At 37.7% G+C, this 23041-nt stretch overlaps 1 protein-coding gene across 7 annotated transcripts in view; it reads left to right on the forward strand.

Moving 5' to 3' along the window:
• Nucleotides 1-23041, forward strand: part of LOC117417069 (schwannomin-interacting protein 1) — a 161448-nt gene that overhangs the window by 109607 nt on the left and 28800 nt on the right. Inside the window, exons 1-2 of one of the 7 annotated variants that reach the window (XM_034028782.3) lie at nt 6107-6532; nt 10032-10625. In XM_034028782.3, the coding sequence (XP_033884673.2) occupies nt 6527-6532; nt 10032-10625 (600 nt within the window). In that variant the 5' untranslated portion in view covers nt 6107-6526. Of the gene's footprint in view, nt 1-6106; nt 6533-7569; nt 7744-7818; nt 8287-10031; nt 10626-12373; nt 12636-19469; nt 19658-23041 lie in introns of those variants that run through there. The other 6 variants (XM_034028780.3, XM_059034370.1, XM_034028778.3 and 3 more) reach the window with 6 other exon arrangements.

A 23041-nucleotide genomic window follows, 5' to 3' on the forward strand; every position in this document is an offset into this window, starting at 1 on the left:
TCTCCTGCAATGAGTACTTTATTCTCCATCATCTTCATTTTACACATCTGCACTACCAAGGTTTAATAAGAGAGCTCATCAGAAGCCTCAACTGAATATATTGGTGCTTGTCTGACTTGCTGGCTGTATGTCTCCCGTACTTAAATCAATAGAATCTGGATCAGTAGCCATTATTAATGTCTGTGTAGTCTTCATAGGAGGCTGTGTGGTCCAGTGGTTAAAGAAACAGGCTTGTAACCAGGAGGTCCCCGGTTCAAATCCCACCTCAGCCACTGACTCATTGTGTGACCCTGAGCAAGTCGCTTAACCTCCTTGTGCTCCGTCTTTCGGGTGAGACGTAATTGTAAGTGACTCTGCAGCGGATGCATAGTTCACACACCCTAGTCTCTGTAAGTTGCCTTGGATAAAGGCATCTGCTAAATAAACAAAAGCACTGCTCTTCATAATGTGTCCAGGAAGAGAGTAGTCAAGTAAAGGAATAGGTTGGATACCTTCATGTTATGGCTGCTGCTGTAAGGTGATAGTAGGATGCTTTGGGGTTATCTGACAAGCTTTGTTGTGTACTGTAAATGACAGGAATAAGAACATTATGTTGTTTTTTTATGGGGTTATATATTTGTTAACTAACAAAACAGAACCCCTAATAGGGACTCCATACCCCCATTTTAAATACAATTACATTTTTTTTTCTGCACATTATTTTTACATACAATTACCCATTTATACAGTAGGGTAAAGTACCTTGCTCAAGGGTATAGCAGCAGTGTCCCCTACCAGGGATTGAACCCACGACCCTCCGGTCAAGAGTCCAGAGCCCTAACCACTACTCCACACTGCTGCCCTCTTTATTGCTGGAAAGTGTTTAGTTTTGACCGAAACAGTCAGACTTTCTGAAATGTTTACATTTTATTATTATTCTCTGTTTATTTAGCAGACGCCTTTATCCAAGGCGACTTACAGAGACTAGGGTGTGTGAACTATGCATCAGCTGCAGAGTCATTTACAATTACCCGAAAGACGGAGCACAAGGAGGTTATGTGACTTGCTCAGGGTCACACAATGAGTCAGTGGCTGAGCTGGGATTTGAACCGGGGACCTCCTGGTTACAAGCCCTTTTCTTTAACCACTGGACCACACAATATACAGTATGCTTCTTTAAATAGTGACAAGGCAGATTAGCCACCCCTTTAAGATGTACTGTGAATGGTATGCACAACCTGCATCACATTCTTATGGTAATGGAAGAGATTCAGGAGTTTCTAGGCTTCAGTTTAATTGTTACAAGTGAGTACCATCCTGAGTCGGAATTGGTAAATATGACGTCTAGCAATAACTTCCAGTATAATAAATGACTTTGTTAATTCAGCTGCCTCCAAAGACATTAGGACCGACCATGAGAGGCTGTTTGGCCTGGTGTTACAACATTTGTGTACATGTCTCTCCAGCATGCCAGTCAAGGCTAATTAAATTGATTAGCATTATAAAGTTCCCTGTAATCAGTATCAGAGTTTAATGTTATGCAATTAGAGGAAAACAAATGTGTACCCTCTTTAGACTTAAAGGCAGGTTATTCATTTTTAACAACTGTTTTCTTTCTCTTGTCTTGTTAATGCAACATTGTGGTGTAGTGGTTAGGGCTCTGGACTCTTTACCGGAGGGTTGTGTGTTCAATCCCTGGTAGGGGACACTGCTGCTATACCCTTGAGCAAGGTACTTTACCTAGATTGCTCCAGTAAAAAAACCCAACTGTATAAATGGGTAATTGTATGTAAAAATAATGTGATAATTGTAAGTCGCCCTGGATAAGGGCGTCTGCTAAGAAATAATAAATAAAACATGAGTTGATTTGATAGATACTGTGCATAACCGGTGTGCTGTCGGATTTCCTTTCATTTGTTTTTAAATGCAGTCACTGCTTGTCTGTAAAAGATTCCACCTGCTGTACTGCAGTGTCAGATATCATCCATGCATTTACTGTGCAGATGGGAAGGTATATGGCAAAACCATAGGCAGCTCTAATCAGATTGTTAGTAATGAAGTGATCAATATTTCCTTGCAAAAGATTTATATCTACCTCAAATGGCCTAAAACAGGGGTGTCCAATCACGCTCCTGGAGCGCCACTCCACCTCAGATTTAACAGTTAAAATTAGATAATTAACTACTTTAGGGTCTGGATGGAGGTTTAATTGGTTCAATTAAACAATTTAAAACAGGGTTGGAACAAAGACCAGCACTGGAATGGACAACTTTAGACACCCCTGTCTGAATATGTGATTGGACGATATAGATGGGATTCACAGGCAAGCTTAACGTTTGAGGCATGGAGGTTTTTATTATGAACAAAAATACTAAGTCATTATACTTCTTTTATCATACCAGCAAATCATTAATGACCGATGCAGCCGGATTTTACCCAAATCTGGTTAATATGACATTAAGTAAGATAAATGTAATCTGTTTAAAAGAATGCACATTCACAGTAGTTGGTCAAGGATTTAAAAGTTTAAATGGTATACAGTACTTCTGTGATATTATATTAAAAAAAAAAATGATAAGACAAAAAACGTTTTTGTCATTATAAATTATCCTGGACCAAGTACAAAATAAAACAAGTAAAACATTACAAACAAAGAGAAACAACTGATTTCTGGACATATTCCAGACTTCTTGATATAACAGTTTAATTATATATATATATTGCATGTATATTGCATAAATATTATTCTTAATTGCTTTATTGCACAGGATGGAAGTATAAAGGGCTGAATGTCATGCAGCTGATTTTCAAGGTCTATGAAGGATATGCTGTAGAGATAAGATATTTAGATGCCTGAAAACCCTTTACAGTTGTCTTGATAGCCCGCCACATAACCAAGTGGTAGACACCGCATTAGTGATATTAAGTATTCTCTAGATGTTGCTGTCTACATGTGTAAGAGTCTGGTTGTAGTTTACAGAGTCAATGTCAAATATTTCCCCGCTGTACAGCAAAGGAGAAAAATTCCAAATGAAATATGTTGATGCTAATGTCAACCCCCAGCAGTCCAAATGATTTATTAAAACTGTCAGGCCATGCCTCTCCTGGGATTCTTCTAGGAAGCATTCAGTTAAACCCACACACTCCCATTGTAACATCTTATTTCTAAAACTATCTTCCAAATGTTTGGCAGTCTTGCTGACTAAAGCATGTATTAAAAGTACTGCCAAGACTGTGTTCTTTGTCATGCAAATTAAACGTTGTTGTGGCCTGTTGTTGACATTGTGTAACATGGTTTATACAATTTGCATAACATTATTTGATATTCATTCAGAAAGAATGCAATAAATAATCTATTCTAGGGGCATCCAATCACGGTCCTGGAGGGCCATTCCACTTCAGGTTTAACAGCTACAATTATATCATTAACTACAGAGTAGGGATGGGGGTTTAATTGGTTCAATGGAACCATTTAGAACAGGGTTGGAACAAAGACCAGGAGTGGAAGAGCCAACTTTGGACACCCCTGACCTATGCGCTTGGGTTAGGTTAAACTTTCTTTTCTTAACGTTTAGTTTGAACTTTCTTTTAGTATAACTGTGTATTTTATGATTTATTGTTTAATCATGCCATTTATTTTTCTGAAAATGATTTTTCCTGACTAAAAAAGTAAATTTAATTATTGGGTGCTAGATTTAGGAAAGGGGTTAAGTTTGGCACTGCGTATTTCCGTGCTGTACAGTATCTGCCCATTTCCATTAAGACCTTTGGGGGCTTCAAGGTCAATATATCTGGAATGTTTTTCATTACGTGTAGAGTGATCTTTGACAGGTGGACAGCTTCAATCCCTTACTTCGGTCAGTTCCTGAAATAAATGTGTACAGTATTAATAGGCAGAGAAATTGTGCAGCCTGTTTTATCTAAAAGTGACTTTTTGCACCTAGTCATTCTTCAGCTGAGCAAAAATGTCTAGTGGGTAATGGACAGCCAGGTCTTGCAGCTGAGATTAGTAGGTCCCTATCTGTCAATGTGTATTGACTGTAACCAAGGAGATCTCTGCTTTACAAAATATTATTATGATAAATACTATAATTCTGTGGTAAAAAAAAGACACAAAAGACAAGGTTAGTTTTTATGTGTAAGGTATAAAAGCATTTTTTCTGTGCAAAATATGTTGTGGGAAATGTGGGATAATGGTGGGGTCCAGCCTTAGTTGACAGTTTGTGTGATAAAAAGAAAATAGTGTTCTGTATGTAGAATAATCCTGTATAATAGCATTACATAGCACAATGTTTGCCTTTTATAATCAAGATTGTTGACAGGTATTGTAGCTTGTAAAAAGAATCTGCTTCTATTACGAAATCGGTTTTGTTATAACAATCAACACGTGATTTATAAATGGGTCTTACCATCTGAATACATTTCATTTAGCTTTTATGTAAATACTACAGTGATTATCAAAGCTTATTTTCAAAAGGAAAAGGTGTTGCTGAAGAAATGCATTAGCCTCCTGTTGACAGGCTAATTGCTAGATCTGATTCTGAATTAATAAACAGCACATTCCTCTGAGCATAACCTGCATGGCTTCCAGGGCTCTCGGAAATTATTGTAAAGAGGGAAATGTTCTGTGGAAGTAGTTGCCCTGGTGATTATCAAAGAGGGAAGGGAGGTGCTTATATAACTCTTTCCAAACAGAGTTCCCACCTATAGTGAAGTAAATTGGTCTAGCTACCTATTTTGATGCTATACTGGTATGGACGAATACAAACAAACTCCCATAAATACATCCATCCATCCATACATGGCCACGCATTTTGAAAACATACGAGGAGCCAGGGAGAGGCCAAACGACAGCAACTCAAAAACGCTTCCCTAAAAGGCGAAGCAGAGGTACGTCCTGTGCTCTGGACGAATGGGAACGTGAAAGTACGTGTCCCATAAGTACACAGTGGTGAACCAGTCGCCCGGCCGGACTGCCTGAAAGGCAAGGGAACTGCAATAGACTCGAAGCTCTTTTTCACAATAAGCTCAGACACCAACACAGAGGGTCTTACCTTACCACCTTGAGAGGCAAAAAGAGAAATGGCTTCTTCAGTATGATGGTTTGAACCCCTCGGTAGGCAGGACCGAGGGCGTTATCCCAGGAAGGGGCCTATCGGCAGCTCTGGTATAGAGAGCTCAGAAAATACCTACCAATAGGCAGGCATATCCCATACCTAATGTTGTTGGTGGTCGTCTTCAAATTGAAAGGGAACGTACTTGTCTCCTTAAAAAAGAAATCCCCACATAATCTACATTTGATTCGCCTGTGGAATTGCAATGTGTAAAAATGTAAAATCACGCTTGGTCTACACGATTACCTATTTGCAGACTGCATGTGAACAGTATGTGAATTACACCAGCTAAGATTTCAGTAACACAGTATAAATGAGAAACTACTAGAGGGCAATGCTAAGTCTTTTGAAAGAAGCACATGTCATTGTATTTATATGTCAATGATATGTGGTATCAAATAAATCTCTCAGTTGGCACGCTACTGTCAGGCAGCCTCTTATACTTGCACAAGAGAGTGAAATTCTCTACCCCCTCTTAAATGCTCACTTACCATCACTAACCAACCAGCCGCTTCTTTTAATTAATCATATGCTTTATAGCCAGTGATGCGGTTTGACCCTGAAGACACAATGATGACCCTTAACCTCCCCTTAATATCGAAACTCTCCTTTCCTCAACCCTGGCATACCTCTGCAGAAAGTATTGAATGTGATGCAGCTCTTTCATTAGTACAGTGCTGGAGGACTGGAGCCATAGACGACTGCTGCTGTGAATACACAATAGCTGGAGAGTGATATCTGTATGTGACAGAATAGTCTTTGGCTGCTGTCTTACTGAAACACCCTGGATCTTGAAAATAAACCAAAACAGAATGAAAATCCTGCAAAACAAAAACATTTCATATAATATTATTGACTTAAAAAAGCTGCACTGAAACTATGAGAAAAGAGGCTGTGTAATGAATAATTCACATTAGGTATCCTCCCCCCATTACCCATCACAAGGTCAGCAAGTGCAGTAGGGTGGGCTTTTGCAAAAGGATTGGTTCAGTCTAAATCACATTCCTGCCTGGTTCAAAAGTAGAAGGTTTGAGGGTTAAGGCAGATTCAAATGATGTGCAGCAGCTGGTGTATATATAGTCTATTTAGCGAGAACCAGAAGATTACATGGGAAATGAAACACATTGTAACTGATTTCTGTTGTGTCAGCTTCTGAAATTTGCTGAAGAAATGTAAAGCCTAGATTTTTTAATACAAATGATTTCAATTTAAGTCTATTTTTTAACAAGCTCCAGAGTACTGGGTGTACGGTAGTGCTGTAGAGGGCTGGGCTCCACTCAGGGGAAAAAAAGAAAGAAAGCAAGGCGATGATAAATAGCATAGACGTTCATAACATCGTACAGGCTCCTTTTTGTATGATTTGATAGTGGCAGTTCTTTCATTGTATTCATTGTTTTTGAAAATGCCTTGACAAGTGGAATCTGTAAGACATCATGACGGTACGTATTCAATGCTAAATACATTTGTTTGTCGTCTTAAGCTGCCTGCACTCGATTTGTGTGCGTTATTAACTGTTCAGCGTTGTTCTGATTCTGAGAAGCATCTTTCACAGACCGTAGCCTATTATGAGTTTTTAGGATGCAGTTTCAAATAGGAATTCATCTGATTCAGTTTCATCGTTTCTCTTTGCACAGGTAGTTTCAGTAATTGATATGTTATAAGGCAACTGCATTTAAGAAGCCCATTGAAACGAATAGTTACATTTCACGAACAGGGTTACTGATAGTTTTTAATATGTGTTATAAACAGGGAGGCTTCGTGTAGCCTGATTACATTTCTGTTGCAAACTGTATTTATTGATTCATTGATTGATTGATTGATTGATTTGTTTGCTGCTTATATGTATTTACCGATATTGATTCAAATGACAAGGTATTTAACATTATGCATCCGTTCTGCAATTTTGTCCCAGAACGGGATACCACAGTTGTTTTTTGTAGCCTTGGGAAAAGGATGGTACCTGATTCTTAAAACTGTCTACTATAGGCTACTAAAACTATGGTAGCTTACCACTGCGAGACACTGCTGTACGGAATGATATTACAATCTACCAGAACTTGTAGACATTACAAAAATCAGAAAGATATTACAGACCTGATGTAAAAAAAGAAATCTTAAAAAGACAACCATTTTACACGAGTGAGGGGGAAAAAGTGGTTGAATAAACCTCTGCTGAACATAATGCTTAATGTCTAGATACTTCGTTCTGTTTAGCACGTATTGTACCTTATGCTTTTCAGTTGGATTATCTAACCTATGAAATAAACCATCACAAAATGAATACCTTGGGTGGCACTGCGCGAGTGTATGATTACATGTAGAAAAGCATATATATTTTTTCTTGTGGTTTGATATCATTCGCGTTAGTACCACAAGTCCTTGCTTTGCATCATCTAGTTTGTCGTTGCCCTTTTAAGAGCAGAGCAAGTGTAGGTTTAAACCGGATTCCCACGGCTTTTCTCTGAATAACTCTCTACTCCAGCGGGCTGCCTCTTGTCTATGGAAACCCGACCTGATTATTTTGCAAGCATCTATTTATAGTTTATAGTTTAGTCTTTCTATAGTTGTACGATTACGTACTCGGTACGTTTCTTAATACATAACAAATGCAGTATTCAGCTGTTGGAACGCTTTCCAAATGAGCATTTTAGTAAGTTCCAAGTTACATATTCACAGTACAATGTAGCACTGTGCGTTCGTCAAATACGGTGACAGCCTTATTAAAATGCCGGTATTGTTTGTTACGATGTCCTTGTTTTAAACGGGTAGTTCTTATATTCATTTGTGTTAGTTATACGCTTAATGTCCTAATGCGATCTCTTCGTGTAACTGTAAGTGACTACAGTGTATCTATCACCACAGGGTACTGTATAGGCCTGTTAATATAGTATTGCAATTCCTGAAGCTTTTTGAAACGTGATTCAGAGAAGGGTGTAATTGGTATGTGAACGATTTCTTGCTTGGTTACTGCTGGAAAGTGTTTCATTTTGATGGGGATATAATGCTGGACGCGGGATTGATTAGACAGCGAAGTTCTGAGAATTTACTTCCCAGAGTTTATCTTACATCACAGCGGTTGTTTTTGGTTCTCCTTCGCTTCCTCAGAAAGCAGCGGCAGAGGATGTGATTGTACCTACGATGTGCGTGAGATGACAGGTTGGGATTCTAACCATTGGAGGGCTCTCAGGCATAGGTACTTACCGGACTTGAGTTTAATTATTGCATTCAAGTCATTATTTACCATGTCTCTAAAGATTATTTGTTTGTTTGTGATTTTAGAGATTTGCTTTGTCATACAAAAGACCAAGGGCGGAGTTTTGCTTTTGCATTCATAAAAAAAAAAAAAAAAAAATTGTGATAGAGAATGAATAAATGGTTGTAGCACATAAGGCATTGTCAACAAGAAGGGTTGGGTTCCATTCTAATACCAGTAAGCAATACAAGTATATCCAATGGACGTGGGCTGGAGTCATCTATATTAAAATGGACCTTCTGTGTTTACATACATTAGGGTAATGCTAATAATATCAACTAATGGCTAGAAATGAAGTCAACAGTGGACATGAAATATATTTTTGTATTTGTAGTTGTAGGTTATTATAGGTTAATAGCACATCATTGCTCTGTTTTAATAAGTGTGTGGATGTCTTTGTTTGTTTGTTTGTTTGTTTGTTTTGTAGGTTTTACTTGCAGCTTTTACAGATTTCTTTCCACCTTTTTTTGTCTAAGGGCATGTTAGATGCAGTGTGCTTGAGAGTGTGGCATGTCATTGTCATTGTGCACCAATCCTGATATGAAGGATGAAGGAATTGGTCTAAATACAGGTGTATTTTCCAAGTAACTACATGTGTATTTCAAGTTACTTATAACATGTTATAGCTAACTTGAAATATGTTAAAAGATGAAAACAATTTAAAAGGTCTAATTAAGCAAATTATCAGTTCAATTAAGGGTCTAGTTAAGTAATTGAGAACTCAGTTGGAATGAAAACCAGCAGACACAGGGAGTCATCAGGACCGTGCTCTAAACCTAACCCTCACCCTAACTCTAACCCTTTTCTGATACAATTGTGTTCTTACATATATTGTGCAAAAAGTACAAGTAATTAGCAGAAACAACTGTAAAATATTAGTAACTGCGAAAGATTTTTATACTGGCAATGCAGCATGGGAACTATGGGCTGCATTGTTTTATGAGGATCCAATACAATTTAGAAGTATTTGTACTGAGGTTTGTTTTGTTATGTGCTAATAATATGCTAGTAGCACTATCCATACAGATTCATATGAGAAGTTTGAATGACGTTATGTAACATGAAAAGCTTGGCAAACTAGAAGCAAGAAATAATTCATATTAGGATTTTTAAAAGCTCTTCCAAAACTGAACTGAAACATGCAACAGCACCCAGACTCCTTTATTAAAGTATTCCTATAGTATTCCTAGTAGAAAATCCTAAACACTACTTGAAGGACATCATGTTTTTATTCTAATCTACTGGCTTCAATACCCTGTGCTGATAAGGCCACAGACACAAAATAGTGTATAAGTTACATTAACAATGTTACAGAAAATAAAAGCATCTGTTTGTATCAAATAACCAATTTAAAAATGGTGTCATAGAATGTATTATAACAATAATATTCAGTGTCATCCTAATCAGATACCTGCTCTTCAGACGAGAAAACAAATATTATTGTAAGAAACGTAAACAGGAATGATAACATGCTATGTCTGGATTCCTACGTTTAATACTTCCAATAAATATGATCTATTATTTTTCATAATAATAAATGACTGGTGGAATGGCACCACACTGTAGACCATGCATTGTTATGAATAAGTGTGCATAGAATGAATAAACATGGATATTACAATATGATTTGTTTCTTTCTGTGCTTATCTGTGTTTTAATCAGATTTGTATTTTTTTCTCTATTAGGATTACAGGGAGGATGGTATGGATTTGGGAAGTGATGCTTGCAGTCGTTCCAGTTCGGAATCCAATTCTAACAAAGTAACGCCATGTTCGGAGTACAAATCCTCTCCCAGCCTGGATCTGGCTACCCTGGAAGATTATGAGGAGGACGAGGACTATCAGGAGTACAAGAAGAAGGTGACTGAGGAATGGGAAAGCGAATATGAGGACTACCCCGAGAACGAGGGCTACCCCAAAACCGTGAACAGCAGGAGTTTAGCAGAGGAGTTCCAAGATATCAAAAACCCCACCCCCCCGCCTCCCTCTGACTCTGCCCCTGAAGAACTGAAGCAAAATGGCAACTTTGTACCAAGCCACGCAGGGCCAAAAGCAAATAAAACATCTCAAAAGCCCCGGCAGGCCTTGAGGATAACGGGCAGCGGGGGTGGAGTCATATCCAGGAGGCAGCTCGAGAGCTCAGGGACTTGTGTCACAGAGGAGCAGCAGCTGCCTACCATGGACTGGGAGGCCCTGGAGAAACATCTTGCTGGATTACAGTTTCAAGAGCAGGAGGTGCGTAACCAAAACCAGAGACATGGAAAAGCCAACTACACCTCAGTGAGTGCTTTCATTAATACTGCTCCTGCTCGCTTAGTCATCCCTCTCAAAAGCGCCATTCCAGATACATATTTTGTCATTTTTATTGATTGTGTTTTTTGTTTAATTTTGATGTCACCCTTTCATCTTTCCAATCATTTATATTTCAATCCATTCAGTTTGTTATCATCCCTATCAAAAGGACTCAAACCAAAATGCCCTTTAAGGTACAGCAATAAGCTTGCCTGCGGACTCCATAACATTTTAGTTGCTGTTTTAATTTTAGAATTGCTTAAGCAGTATTTGTTTTTCTAGACAGGTGCGGAAGGCTTGTTTTGTGGTACTCGGATTCAAAGATGAGCTCTGGGAGTTCTTGTAACATGATCTCCTATGCTTGTGGGAGATTCTCGACACACTGATGCACGTAACCATGTTAGTGATTAACAAACATCTTTCGTCATCCACTGAAGCAAAAACACATCTGCAATGAATTTACTATTACTAGTTTCAGTAACTGTGTACATTCTTGAGAACATGTGAACTGTACTGCTGTATCGAAAGTAAACACAATAAATAAGATAACGTACACCCTTTTAAGCAGAATGTGAAAAAAGGTAAAAATGGAAATTGCATCATCAGTCCAGTAAGAGGCCAGGTTTAGAAAATGGTGGCTTTGTTGAAACAGCAAAATATACAGGTAATTGAAATCAAATCACAAGGCTGTGGATGCATTATGAAGCTAAGATGTTTATATTGCAAGTAATGGGATTGTATTTAAGGATCAAAGGGATTCGAATAAAAACGATTGACCTTTTCTAAGGAAAATAATCAGGAATTCCTGGACCCAACTGTAACATTAGAGGGCGCTATTGCAATGTATTAAATTATCATTGCCTTCTTCATACAATGGAAGTCACTGAATTGAAACAAACAGGTCCCTGTAGTCTTGATGTCTTAAAAGGTGTACATTTTAATGGTAAAATTATTTTGTATTCAACTTGCAATTGTTTCCAAACAGCAGATAGCAGCATGAATGCTCATCTTTATATACATACAGTAGACCTGTGTTACTTAACTCTTTCAGCACTAAGTAACTTTACAGAAATAATACCCTGATAAAGATATGGTAAATAGTTTCAGTGTCTTATATAAGTGATCATCGATAATATAAGTGATTATAGATAAACATATTTGTATGTTAGATGTATCTATCCTATACTCCTAGTGGGTTGCAGTTTTGAAGCTTTGAATGGATGTGTCTTTCTTTGACCTGTATACAGTATGTTAAAGTGTTAAATATGGTTTCAGATTAAGAATAAATCTGCTATGCTTGCCTAGGAAATGTTTCCCCAACTCAATTCTCCATTAAATGCATTAATAGTCAATTATTATATATTTATGTAATGTTATAAAATAAGGAATAATGTACTCCCAACTGTGCACAATAAGACAAATTCTGTGGAGGGTTTCTGTTGGCATATAAATCACTAGAGCATTTGTTGTGTTACTGTACTGGTGGTAGAGTTTAAAAATTGCACTGCATTTCAGCAGCTCACCTTGCTGTTTATCAGCAATGGTTGCTGTTTCACTGTGTGCAGGGACATTGCACACACGTTGTTCAGGGTGGGTTTGAATAGATCAAAGGTTAGGTGGTGTCATGCTTGAATCACTGCAGATTGATAAGACAGCAGGTACACAGTTGCTGATTGCAAGTTAAGTCCTGTTGCGTTGCTGGCAGTTACTTTGTATCCACACACAGACACACTTCTGGTACGAGGGCTTGCATTCTTGTGTGGATAGTTCAGTGGATTTTTCTTCAATTTAGGTGAAATGTTACCTTGACATGTATGCTCATTTCAGTGTGTGTTGCAAAAAGTCAGTGGATTTATGCCTGTTTGGAAATAATGGTTTAAGCAAAGAAGGCAAGACTTTCTGTGACTGATAAATACTTGAATGAGCTGTTCCTAAAGATTTTATTGAGAGTTGGATATGGATGAACACAGATGGGCTCTTCCCTTGGCTCATCGCTGGGTGAGTGTTACAGAGTGGTTTCTGAGGAGCTAAGTAATATATCTTTGCCTTTAAAACCAGATATCTTTTCCCATTAAAGGAGTATTTATATGAAGAATAGCTTTACATTTAAGAGTGTTACATGTTGTGATTGTTATCATTGGAACCATGTTTCAAGTTGTCAGTATTTTCCTTTGAGTCCATTTGTTGTTGTAGTCACTGTATCTCACTAGGACTGTAGTGTACTGAAAATGTCTTTGTAAAAAGTGTTTGGTGTTAAAGAATATGAGAGCAGAGACTTTTAGAGCAGACTGCAGAAGAAGATTTTACACCACACAGCTGTAACGTGAACTGTGACAGAGTTCAAAGTGCCACAAACTCAGCATTTGTTTTTCATGCAAGGTTTAGATCCATAGTTTCACATGAGGCATGTTCTGTAATGTTTATTAATTATTCTAGTTTAATGACTTACCCTAAAGACATTTGGTTGGGCTGAATATTGGTGAAGACCCAAACATATTTTGCAACATGTAATGTATGCATACTGTCAGCAAGAACATTTTTTGTTTAAACTCTAAACAATCCATCATATACAGGCTGTGTTTCCAGTGATACACAAAAATAGATATTCAGAAATAGGGTTGAAAAGAAAACTGCAATTTAAGCAATAGAACAAGTTTTCCAGATCATGCCACTTTAGCTTTTTGTAAAAAGACACAGAACTAGAGCTTAATTTCTGAGACCCCTTGAGATTTAAGGAATTACAATTATGATTTCATAAGATATGATAGATATGATCTAGATAATTATCCATGAATTGTGGTTGTGTGGAAGGCAATTACACTGCTCCACTGCTGGTTTATATTATTTATTAGTGAGTATTGATTCCTGCTTCCTGTCTTGGCATGGCAAGCTGTACAAACACAAAGTTACACATGACTTTCAAACAATGGGCTTTTTGGGCTCAGTGTGTTGAATTGCCTAGAGCTGGGTGAGTAAACAAACTTGGCATCTCTGGAATTTGTAAGCAACTCTTGGTAAACACTTGCTTCCTTCCTAGACTGCAGGGCGTTCCCTGAATTGGGAATTATTTAGCTGTTGGCTGCAGGGCCGTGGCTAGTTCCCACAGAAGGAGAAAAAGACTTGACAGTGTCACATAACTGCGAAACAATTCACTTCTTTTTACAATTAACTTCTTTTTGGGGGATAATAAAATAGAGGACAAATCCCAAAGTCATTTTTCTCTTATGGGAACTAGATACAAATAGTGGCAGCAGGTCAATGCTTCCAAGACAGTGTGAGTATCTCTTGTTTGCAGCAGACCATGGAGGTTCCAACATACAGGTCAATTGACTTAAGACTGTTCATGTAGCGGAGGCAACTTTATCTGTACCTGGAAATTAGAATAGGATTCAAGGACTCTGTCAAATAAATCCCAGTTTATTAGGACAGTTATTCCTCAAACATTGCACAGCCTCCTTGCCTAGCGCTTTTGCGTGGGAGTCAGGTGTTTGTGCTGTGCACAGAACGCTTAGCACAATATGAGAGAATTAAGCCTCATACAGTAATTGCAATGCCCAGACACACTTTTTCCCAGGTTCCACTTACCCTTATTTGTTTTGGGCTGAATGAAGAAGACCCCAGTACTGGCAATGTATTTAATTTAGTCTGTTCTGTGCATGCCTACAAACTGCTGTTTCATTTACTTTTGCTCTGTCAAAATTGCCATAGTATATTTGAAAGCTAAAAATAATTGTCTTACAATGACAGGTCTGCAAATGTAATTAATAATGGACTCAAGCGTGTCACAATGTTTCAAACAACCAAAACTGACCTGGTTACTTGAAATAAGGGTTCTGTTTAAGACAATTTCATGTTTGTTTGTTTTTTTCATTTGTAACCCAAAGAAATTCCCAACAACTTTGTTGACTTGAAGTTGTTTGTTTAATTCGTAATAGGATGTTTACTTATTAAGTGCATGTCTATTATCTTACTGCAGCACCAAGAGACAGTAGGCCTCTCAGACAATAGTGTCTCTTTCAATGTAAAACAGCGTGCAGGAATTGCAGACTTCAGTAGCCACCTGCAGACACAGAAAATCTGGACTTCAAGCAAGTCTGGGAAAATTCCTTTCTAATCCCTTTTCCATCTACAGCGCAGTGACAGCTACCCAACAAGCACAGCAGAGTTTTGTTTCCTTGATCAATTTTGGCATCTACAGATAATCATCCAATCATCATGTTGAATAATTCTGTGAGTTGTGTTTTTATTTGAAATCCTGTCCTGCAAGGATATTAAATGAGTCAGTCGATTTAATATATTGCACTTCAAACAGTATGGTTATAGGAGGCTGTGTGGTCCAGTGGTTAAAGAAAATGGTTTGTAACCAGGAGGTCCCCAGTTCAAATCCCAGCTCAGCCACTGACTCATTGTGTGACCCTGAGCAAGTCACTTAACCTCCTTGTGCTCCGTCTTTCGGGTGAGACGTAATTGTAAGTGACTCTGCAGCTGATGCATAGTTCACACACCCTAGTCTCTGTAAGTTGCCTTGGATAAAAGGCGTCTGCTAAATAAACAAATAATATTATGGTTTTTAAAGCATGTAGAAAGGTGCAGCGTAGGTCTTTGGCAGCGCACAAATCTTTAAAATGTTTCAACACTATTCCTCAGACGAGCAGTGATTTATTGTTCTTTAAAGCACCGCAGACTGAATATTCCAACAGAAAATGTTACAGAAGTCAAAGGTATTTTAGCACAAGATTGAATCCATCTCCTTTTTCAAATGCCTGTCCACTGATTAAATATTGATAAGCCAGCTAAGAGGTGATGGTTTGGGCTAATGCACTGTAAAAGTTAACAAGTGCTTGTTGAATACAGATCAATAGAAAAGGCTGTAGATTTAACATTTGAAACATTGCTAATTAAACTCTGGATCCAGATGTGCATACCCACATGCTGTAACCAGAGCAATAAAACACACAGTTTCAAGTTGTATTCAGTTGGTGGTGTTTTTATTTTATATTAAGGTTTGCTCATTTTTATTTATTTTTTTGTATATTTTCTGGACCTAATTTTGAGTGACAATCAGTAAAAACAAAATGTAATTGAAAATAAAGCTGACCACTTCTCTATTTGTTATGCATACGATGTGTTCTAAGTATGTGTAGTCTGATCGGAACAGTCTAGCCCAAAGCATCCCTTATCCTTGGCACCTTTCTCAAGAAGAAATGGACGGCATTAAAGGGAGTTTAAGAGGTCTTGAAGATTTTTTTTTTCAAATGTATTTTATTTAACCAGGATATTCCATTTCAGTGTTGTAGTAAAACAAATAAATAAACAAACAAACAAACAAACAAAACATAATTTAAGTCATCCACAAAAATCTCTATTTAAATATTATAATTAATGATCTATTCCGTTATTATGGAAGTATGGATTTTTTTCCCTGTCTTGGGTCTTGTTATTCCATTGGGAAATAAAAGCTCTTCAACTGTTATTAAAAATGTACGTTTTACACAAGCAATGGTGCTGTCATGCTTTTGCTGAGTGCAGCATACAGTAAAATATATTTAGGGGATTGTAGCAAATGCAGCAGATAAGAAAAAAACTAAAACATTATTCCGGGTAATTTAACACACATTTATATCCATTCGTCTTTCTTGCCAAATCAGCTTTTTTTTGTAAAATATGGAATGCTTATGAAAATGTACATAATGGTTTCTGCAGAAAATCGTGGTCAAGTCAATCCCATTGCTTGGTTTATCTATTGAAGGTACATATACTGTAGGAAACCTTTGTATTTCGAGATCTGTAGACACATATAAGACAATAAATTACTCTCAATCTCTCACACATATCAGTGTTTTTCCCAAGAATGGAGTATTTGTTCCTAAGGATCATAGTCTAGTATTAACAGTATTGTCTATCAGAATTATCTATCAATGGTAGTGGCAGTTTTACTGTAAGTCTTCCAGACAGTTATTCTTGGGGCAGTACAGTGTTTACCCATTTTAACTAACTTCTGATTTAAGGTATTTGAATATTGTTGCATCAGGACACATTAATCCTTAGTTCTGATTGGTTAACTGGTGTGAGTGCTGCTGGATGATTTGAGTATAGTTCTAGGTGTTCTGGGTAAGTACTCATGTTGTCAATATGGGAGATATACCATAACCACTTCTGCAAAGGTCAAAAAGGCTTGATTTCTGTTTATATTGCACCTTTGCAGTTCCTATGCCTAATGAGTCAGTTGGTTTAAACCTTTATGGGCGATCTTGTATGTTCTTACCGGTGGATTTTATTATTAAAAATAATGTAAAACAGGGATGCAAAAAAAACATCCAAGAGAAAATAACCTGCAGCATGGCTATAGAAGTGATTTCTGTTCAGTCCTACTTGACTAGTTAAGCATTCTTCAAGGCTGCTGCTTGCTGCTGTGATTCATGATTTTTACAATGGGGATCAGTGAGTGTGGGGGGTCTTGTTCTTTCCTAAGGGTAAGTTGGAACGTCACATAGACGCCTACATTAGTCTACCAAATCACAACTGAATGCACTACAGCAACAGTATGATGAACCTCCATAGCAACCATTTATTAGGCATACAGGGAAACTGATTAATGATACTTTGAAATATAAAATGTGGTAAGTTTAATTAGGCTGGTGATTAATCCATGACAAGAGAAGAAACAGATGCTGTTCTTCTGTGTAGGCTGAAGAGCCTGTATGCAGAAGGAAGCCTGTATGCAGATCTTTAATAAGATCAAATCCAAGCAAATGGTTCTTATACAAGCTCCCCATTATCTCCATTATCAGGGATATGCAGCCCCACAAGGGACAATAACACTATAAAAATGGCAACAACAACAATAATAATAATAATAATAATAATAATAATAATAATAATAATATATGAAAGATCAATCAATAATATATATTTTAAAGCTCTATTGAATGTTAGTTAAACATCCGAATAACGAAAGTTTAAAGTCAGTGCAGTTCTCTGACCTGTTTGTATGTGCAACGGAGAGGAAATGTAATTCTCTGAAGTAGGAATCTCTCTCGTACCTTTAATAACCAGGAATTACCTCTTTTTTTTTTTTTTTAACAAACTTGTAATGTTTACAGTATGTGGTACAAAGATGAAAGAAATCTAGATACTCAAATTTAACAAATCTGCAATAGATCAGTTTACAGCCTACATATCTGAGTGGGTCTTGTACAAAGTCAATACCCAAGCGTCATAAAGCCTGAATTTTGTAAAATTCAGATGCATCATTACTAAGCATGTTTCCTTCCCATCTTGAGTTTCCTCTCACCCAGCGGTCTAATTTGCTGAGACTGCCTTTGCGCTCTCCATTGTGATTTATAATTGACTGCGAGTCCTGGTCAATATTGTGACTAAGCAAAAGAACAGTTACCTGGGAGACTGACCTTGCTGACAACAGGGATTCTGGAGAGGAGGATTACATCGGTTTCATTTAACATTTGGTTGATTGTTTTAACCCTTAGAGACAAAACCATCTTTTAATATTCCTGACATCTTGCAGTGCTAAATAACATCCTGAAGACAAAAGCTCTTTAAAGATGGTGCTCACTGCACAAATACTCTGCATTGATTTTGATACACATGGGAAAAACAAGAATGTGGTAATAGAAAAGTTCATTTTTGCCAATACACCCAATGGTAATTCCATAAAAGTTTAAACGACTTCCATAGTAAATATTTATTTGTGTATAGCAAATAAACATATTTCTTAATGGAATCCCAATACCCCCTCTCAAATACTATACCTTACTAGCCAAGACTTTATTTTAAAAGAAGTTCCACTGTGCCATGGTAGCCTTGAGAACTACATTCACAAACTACCCACAAAGGGCATACCTCATGGTTGCATTCCCTTTCTGGAAGGAGACCCTACTACAAATGCATGTAAATAACACAGATTGTTAACTAATAACATCATACTTGGCCCTTGCAGTCATTGGCATTACACAATTTCCATATCATTTTCATACATGACTAATGTGCAGCTCAGCAGAACTTGACCCTGCAGGGCATTGCTTTTCAAAAAGGCGTTGTTCAGCGCACGCACAAACGCATTACACATCCCCTGAAGAAACACTATGAATGCTGCAAAAAGATGTGTTGAAACATGTTTTAATACCTGGAGTACCTTGTCTTTTTCGACAGCCGGCACACCTGGAATTTGAATAGTTTTTTTTTTTTTTTTATGCATTCAAATTGCATTTTGTTTTGTTGTCCCATGAAACAGAATACAGTAATTGTGTTGCCACTGCTGAATGGTTTGGTTGAATGTATAATGGATTGAAATAACAGTTTTATAGTTTTTTCTTTTTTTTTTTGTTTTGTTTTTTAAGATGTTTAATGTCAAGGACTTTGGATTAGTGAAGTCCTTTTACGATAAAGCACAGTGTATGTGCATGCAATGTCAACATGAACTAACCGTGAATTGTTGAATGCTGAAATGACCAGGGAAGCGAAGCCAAGAAATCAGAAGTTAAAGTCATTCCTACTATAATTATCTTTCAAATGGAAAAAAGGGAAATTATAGAGGGGTTTGAACAGCTTCCAGCAGTATTCTAAAGTGATGCACACTCAGCTCTCCATCTGCTGTTTACAATATTTAACGTAAGCAACAGTCTCAGAGGTTTATAATAGTTTATCATTTGAACCAGGATCGCTTTCATCTTGGTCTGTGCCACGTCTGCAGGGTGTAGGAGAGGCATGTTGTCTGGAGGCCAGAAGAGGGGAAGGCTGGCCTCTCCAGGTGTGTGTTTTTTAGAGAGTGGAAGGAGGCTCCCTCCCTATGCTGGCTGACAGTGTGTTCTCCCTGAGTGCCCTGCCGCATTGTACTGTACTGTACAGAGTACACACAGCGTTGCTGAGCCCACAGGCTGACCTCACAATAGGGCCTGACCTGCGTCGGAGGGATATTTCCTGTCAATTCTTCAGTCAGCTGTCTGCGCTTTGATTCTGTCTGGTTTCTGTGACTAGACTGTGATATTGGGCAGAGAAAGCAGGTAGAAAGAGCATTTGCCTTCATGTTCTAATACATTATTTCTTTTATTTGATAATAATGTGTTATATCTTTAGAATTTGAATTAATGTCTATTTTTGTTTGCTAATGTAATATTAGATTTTATGGAGAATACATCTGAGTGTATGATGTACAGTAATGTTATGGATTTTTTTTTTTTAATATGTTATCGATCATTCACAGCATTATACCGTTTTTTATACTATTCGCTCTGTAGGTTTCTGTTTAAAAAAAAAAAAGAAAGCTATACAAACTTCTAATGAAACGCTGGCATGCCTGGGTTGCACAGACCTTATGTGATAGTTTACAGTCTTCAGCTAGATTTGTTACAGCTGGTCTGCCCTGTGCATTCTGTCTTGTGCTGGAGGAAACAGTAGAAAACCTGTTCACATCTGGTGGTTACACTAATGCGAGAGAGAGAGAGAGAGAGAGAGAGAGAGAGAGAGAGAGAGAGAGAGAGGTCTCGCTGTCTGCTTTCAATAACACTGCAGGGCGTTCGTGATGAAAGGCTTTGGAGCTGATGGAAAAGCAACAGGTTTCCTTTTGGGTTATCACCGGGGTTCAAAAGCTGAAGCATTCGTGGCACACCTGATGTTTCTGGGGGGAGAGGGTGTGCGGAGGGAGGTTCAATGTTCACAACAGCTTCTAGAAAGAACTTCTGGAGACTTTCATCCACCCCTGATCTGTTTATGGAGTTCTAGGCATGATTTAAGCAGCTCAGCTTATTTAAATTGGGGACTAAGCCAATTTCTCAAAATGATAAATATCCTGTGCGGGGTGGTATACAGGGTAAGGAATTAGAGCTGCTTCAAAGTGTAACTAGATTCAGTCGCTAATACCAGGGAGTTAATCTACAGTGTTGTGGCAGGATGAAGAGTAGACACCTAAACAATCTACTGATAATAGGGGATTTGCAAGACCATTTTTCTGCTAATATTTTTAAAGACGTAGTTATTATGCTTTAGAGATGTGTTGTTTGTTTTGGAATGATGCATTTTTCAATAGAAATTAACACAAATATATATATATATATATATATATATATATATATATATATATATATATATATATATATATATATATATATATATGTTTCCAAAAAGGACTGAATAAGCGACATACATGCCTAAGCTCCCATGCAGGCTCATGTTATCTGCTTTAGAAAGAATCCCGGCTGGCAGCAAGGGCGAGGCTGTGTCATGTATGAGACTGCTGTCTGCTCTGTTCATGCTCACTGTAATAAGTTAAGAAGCATGAAAAAATCCAGGCACACCCTGTTAATACAGTCTGTCTTCATTTATTTTAAAACTGTTTGCTTTAAAACTAAGGATTCATTTGTACCAGTGTTTACTGAAAACAAATCTGACTCACTAAAATCTATAATAACATTTCTAATATGAAATCAGAATGTACTACGCTTTCCAGGGACTGTTCTTGCATCCCATAAAATACCTTAAATGCATTGCCCTGGATAAGGGTGTCTACTAAGAAATTAATAATAATAATAATAATAATAATCCAACAATAAACTAGTGTTCCATTTTGATTTATAAAAGTAAGCGTCACGGAAGATGAAACAGGATCCTTATAGCAATGTTTCATTTGTATTGGATTGTGGCAGATTCTCTGAGTGATCGACCAGTAGGAATGTGATCTGTATCATGTCTGACTTGGGAATGTGTGCGATTTTAGAGACATGAAGACGATTACTTCAAAGGTCTGAAAAGCCCTCACCTAAACTTTTCTTCACTGGCGATGTCTTTTGTAAATATTCAAGGTATGAATCAACATAATCAACACTTTGTGTTAATGAACAGTGCAGGTAAATGGCTTTCCTAGACAACAGCGTTGTGTTTTGTTTTTAGGAGAAAGATAGCCTCAGGCTAAGAATGACATCACCGTCTACTGCTGTGCTTCCATTATGCGTCATGTTAGCTGAATCATTTTTACAAACTGCAGGCAACATATGACTGGCAACATATGATCAGTGGCATTCTGGCCATTAAGTATTGGGGGACTATGGATGTCTCAGGGTCCCTACAGTGTGTCAGGTGTTCGAACCAGTAATACTTTCTTTTAAACTTAACAAATATTGGTAGAATAGTTCAAATTATCGCCTGGTAAGTTGTGATGGCATCAACTTTCCAAGAATGATCTGATTTTGTACCTATCTGTATTGGTTTCCCATGCAATACTTGTGCTTTGTTTGTTTGTTTGTTTATTGAACCCCATTCTCTATGGATCTTTCTCCATACTTCTAATAACTGTGTCAAGAATAGTGTCCACCACTGCATACTGGCTGGAGGTCAGGGGGTTAATGAGATCAAATTACTCTCCTAAGGTTTTTCAATGGGAAACGACTGTGGCATTTTAGCTCATGGCATATTCTAGAGTAGGAGAACACAAAAACAACCTAGAACGATTGATTTTATAAAATCAGGTAGAAATAAGAACTAAAACTGTTGAAATGTGACTGTGAAAAGAAGAAAAAAATAAACCCTAATTATTTAGGATTTTGTGCAGTTGCTTGTCTGGAGTTATTTTTTGAGGCCTTTGGGCTTTCTTTTCTGTGGCTAGCCATGTTTGTTGTCACAGCCAATTAAACTAAACTACAGGGTGAATCTGATGCCTGGATAAAGTGAGGGTTAGAAAATGATAACTTAAAAAGCTATTTGTTGAGCACAGCAAAACTGGGCTGAGCTTCCACTGCCTGTTTATAGGGCTAAAAATAAAAGCATGATTTGTGTCAGGTTAGTGAGGACACATCATGGCACGATGCTGAATTTAAAGAGACAGTGCCTTAAACCTTAATATTATAACAAACATAAATGTGGAGCAGTGACAGGTCATTGATATATATTCAAAAATGAATCTTTACTGACAACTAACCACATGCATTATGTAGGTTGAGTTAAATGATGTGGTGTTAAGATCCATCACTGTTCAGATCAATTGAATAGATCCGATTTATTGCTAGAGGGCGCTGTTGAGCATCGTTTCACACTGAGAGAGTTCAAAGGCAGTTAGCGTTGTGGTGCCCATTCATTTCCAGCTTGGAAAGGAGTATGTGCAATGCATGTTGAATTCAGAGTGGACACCAAAGTCATTGCCCCGTATATCACTGCTGCAAATTCAACAGCATCCTTACATATTATTATTAGTTTATTTAGCAGACGCCTTTATCCAAGGTGACTTACAGAGACTAGGGTGTGTGAACTATGCATCAGCTGCAGAGTCACTTACAATTACGTCTTGGAGCACAAGGAGGTTAAGTGACTTGCTCAGGGTCACACAATGAGTCAGTAGCTGAGGTGGGATTTGAACCGGGGACCTTCTGGTTACAAGCCCTTTTCTTTAACCACTGGAC

This window comes from Acipenser ruthenus, chromosome 12, assembly GCF_902713425.1.
Source record: "Acipenser ruthenus chromosome 12, fAciRut3.2 maternal haplotype, whole genome shotgun sequence".
Lineage (NCBI taxonomy): Eukaryota > Metazoa > Chordata > Actinopteri > Acipenseriformes > Acipenseridae > Acipenser > Acipenser ruthenus.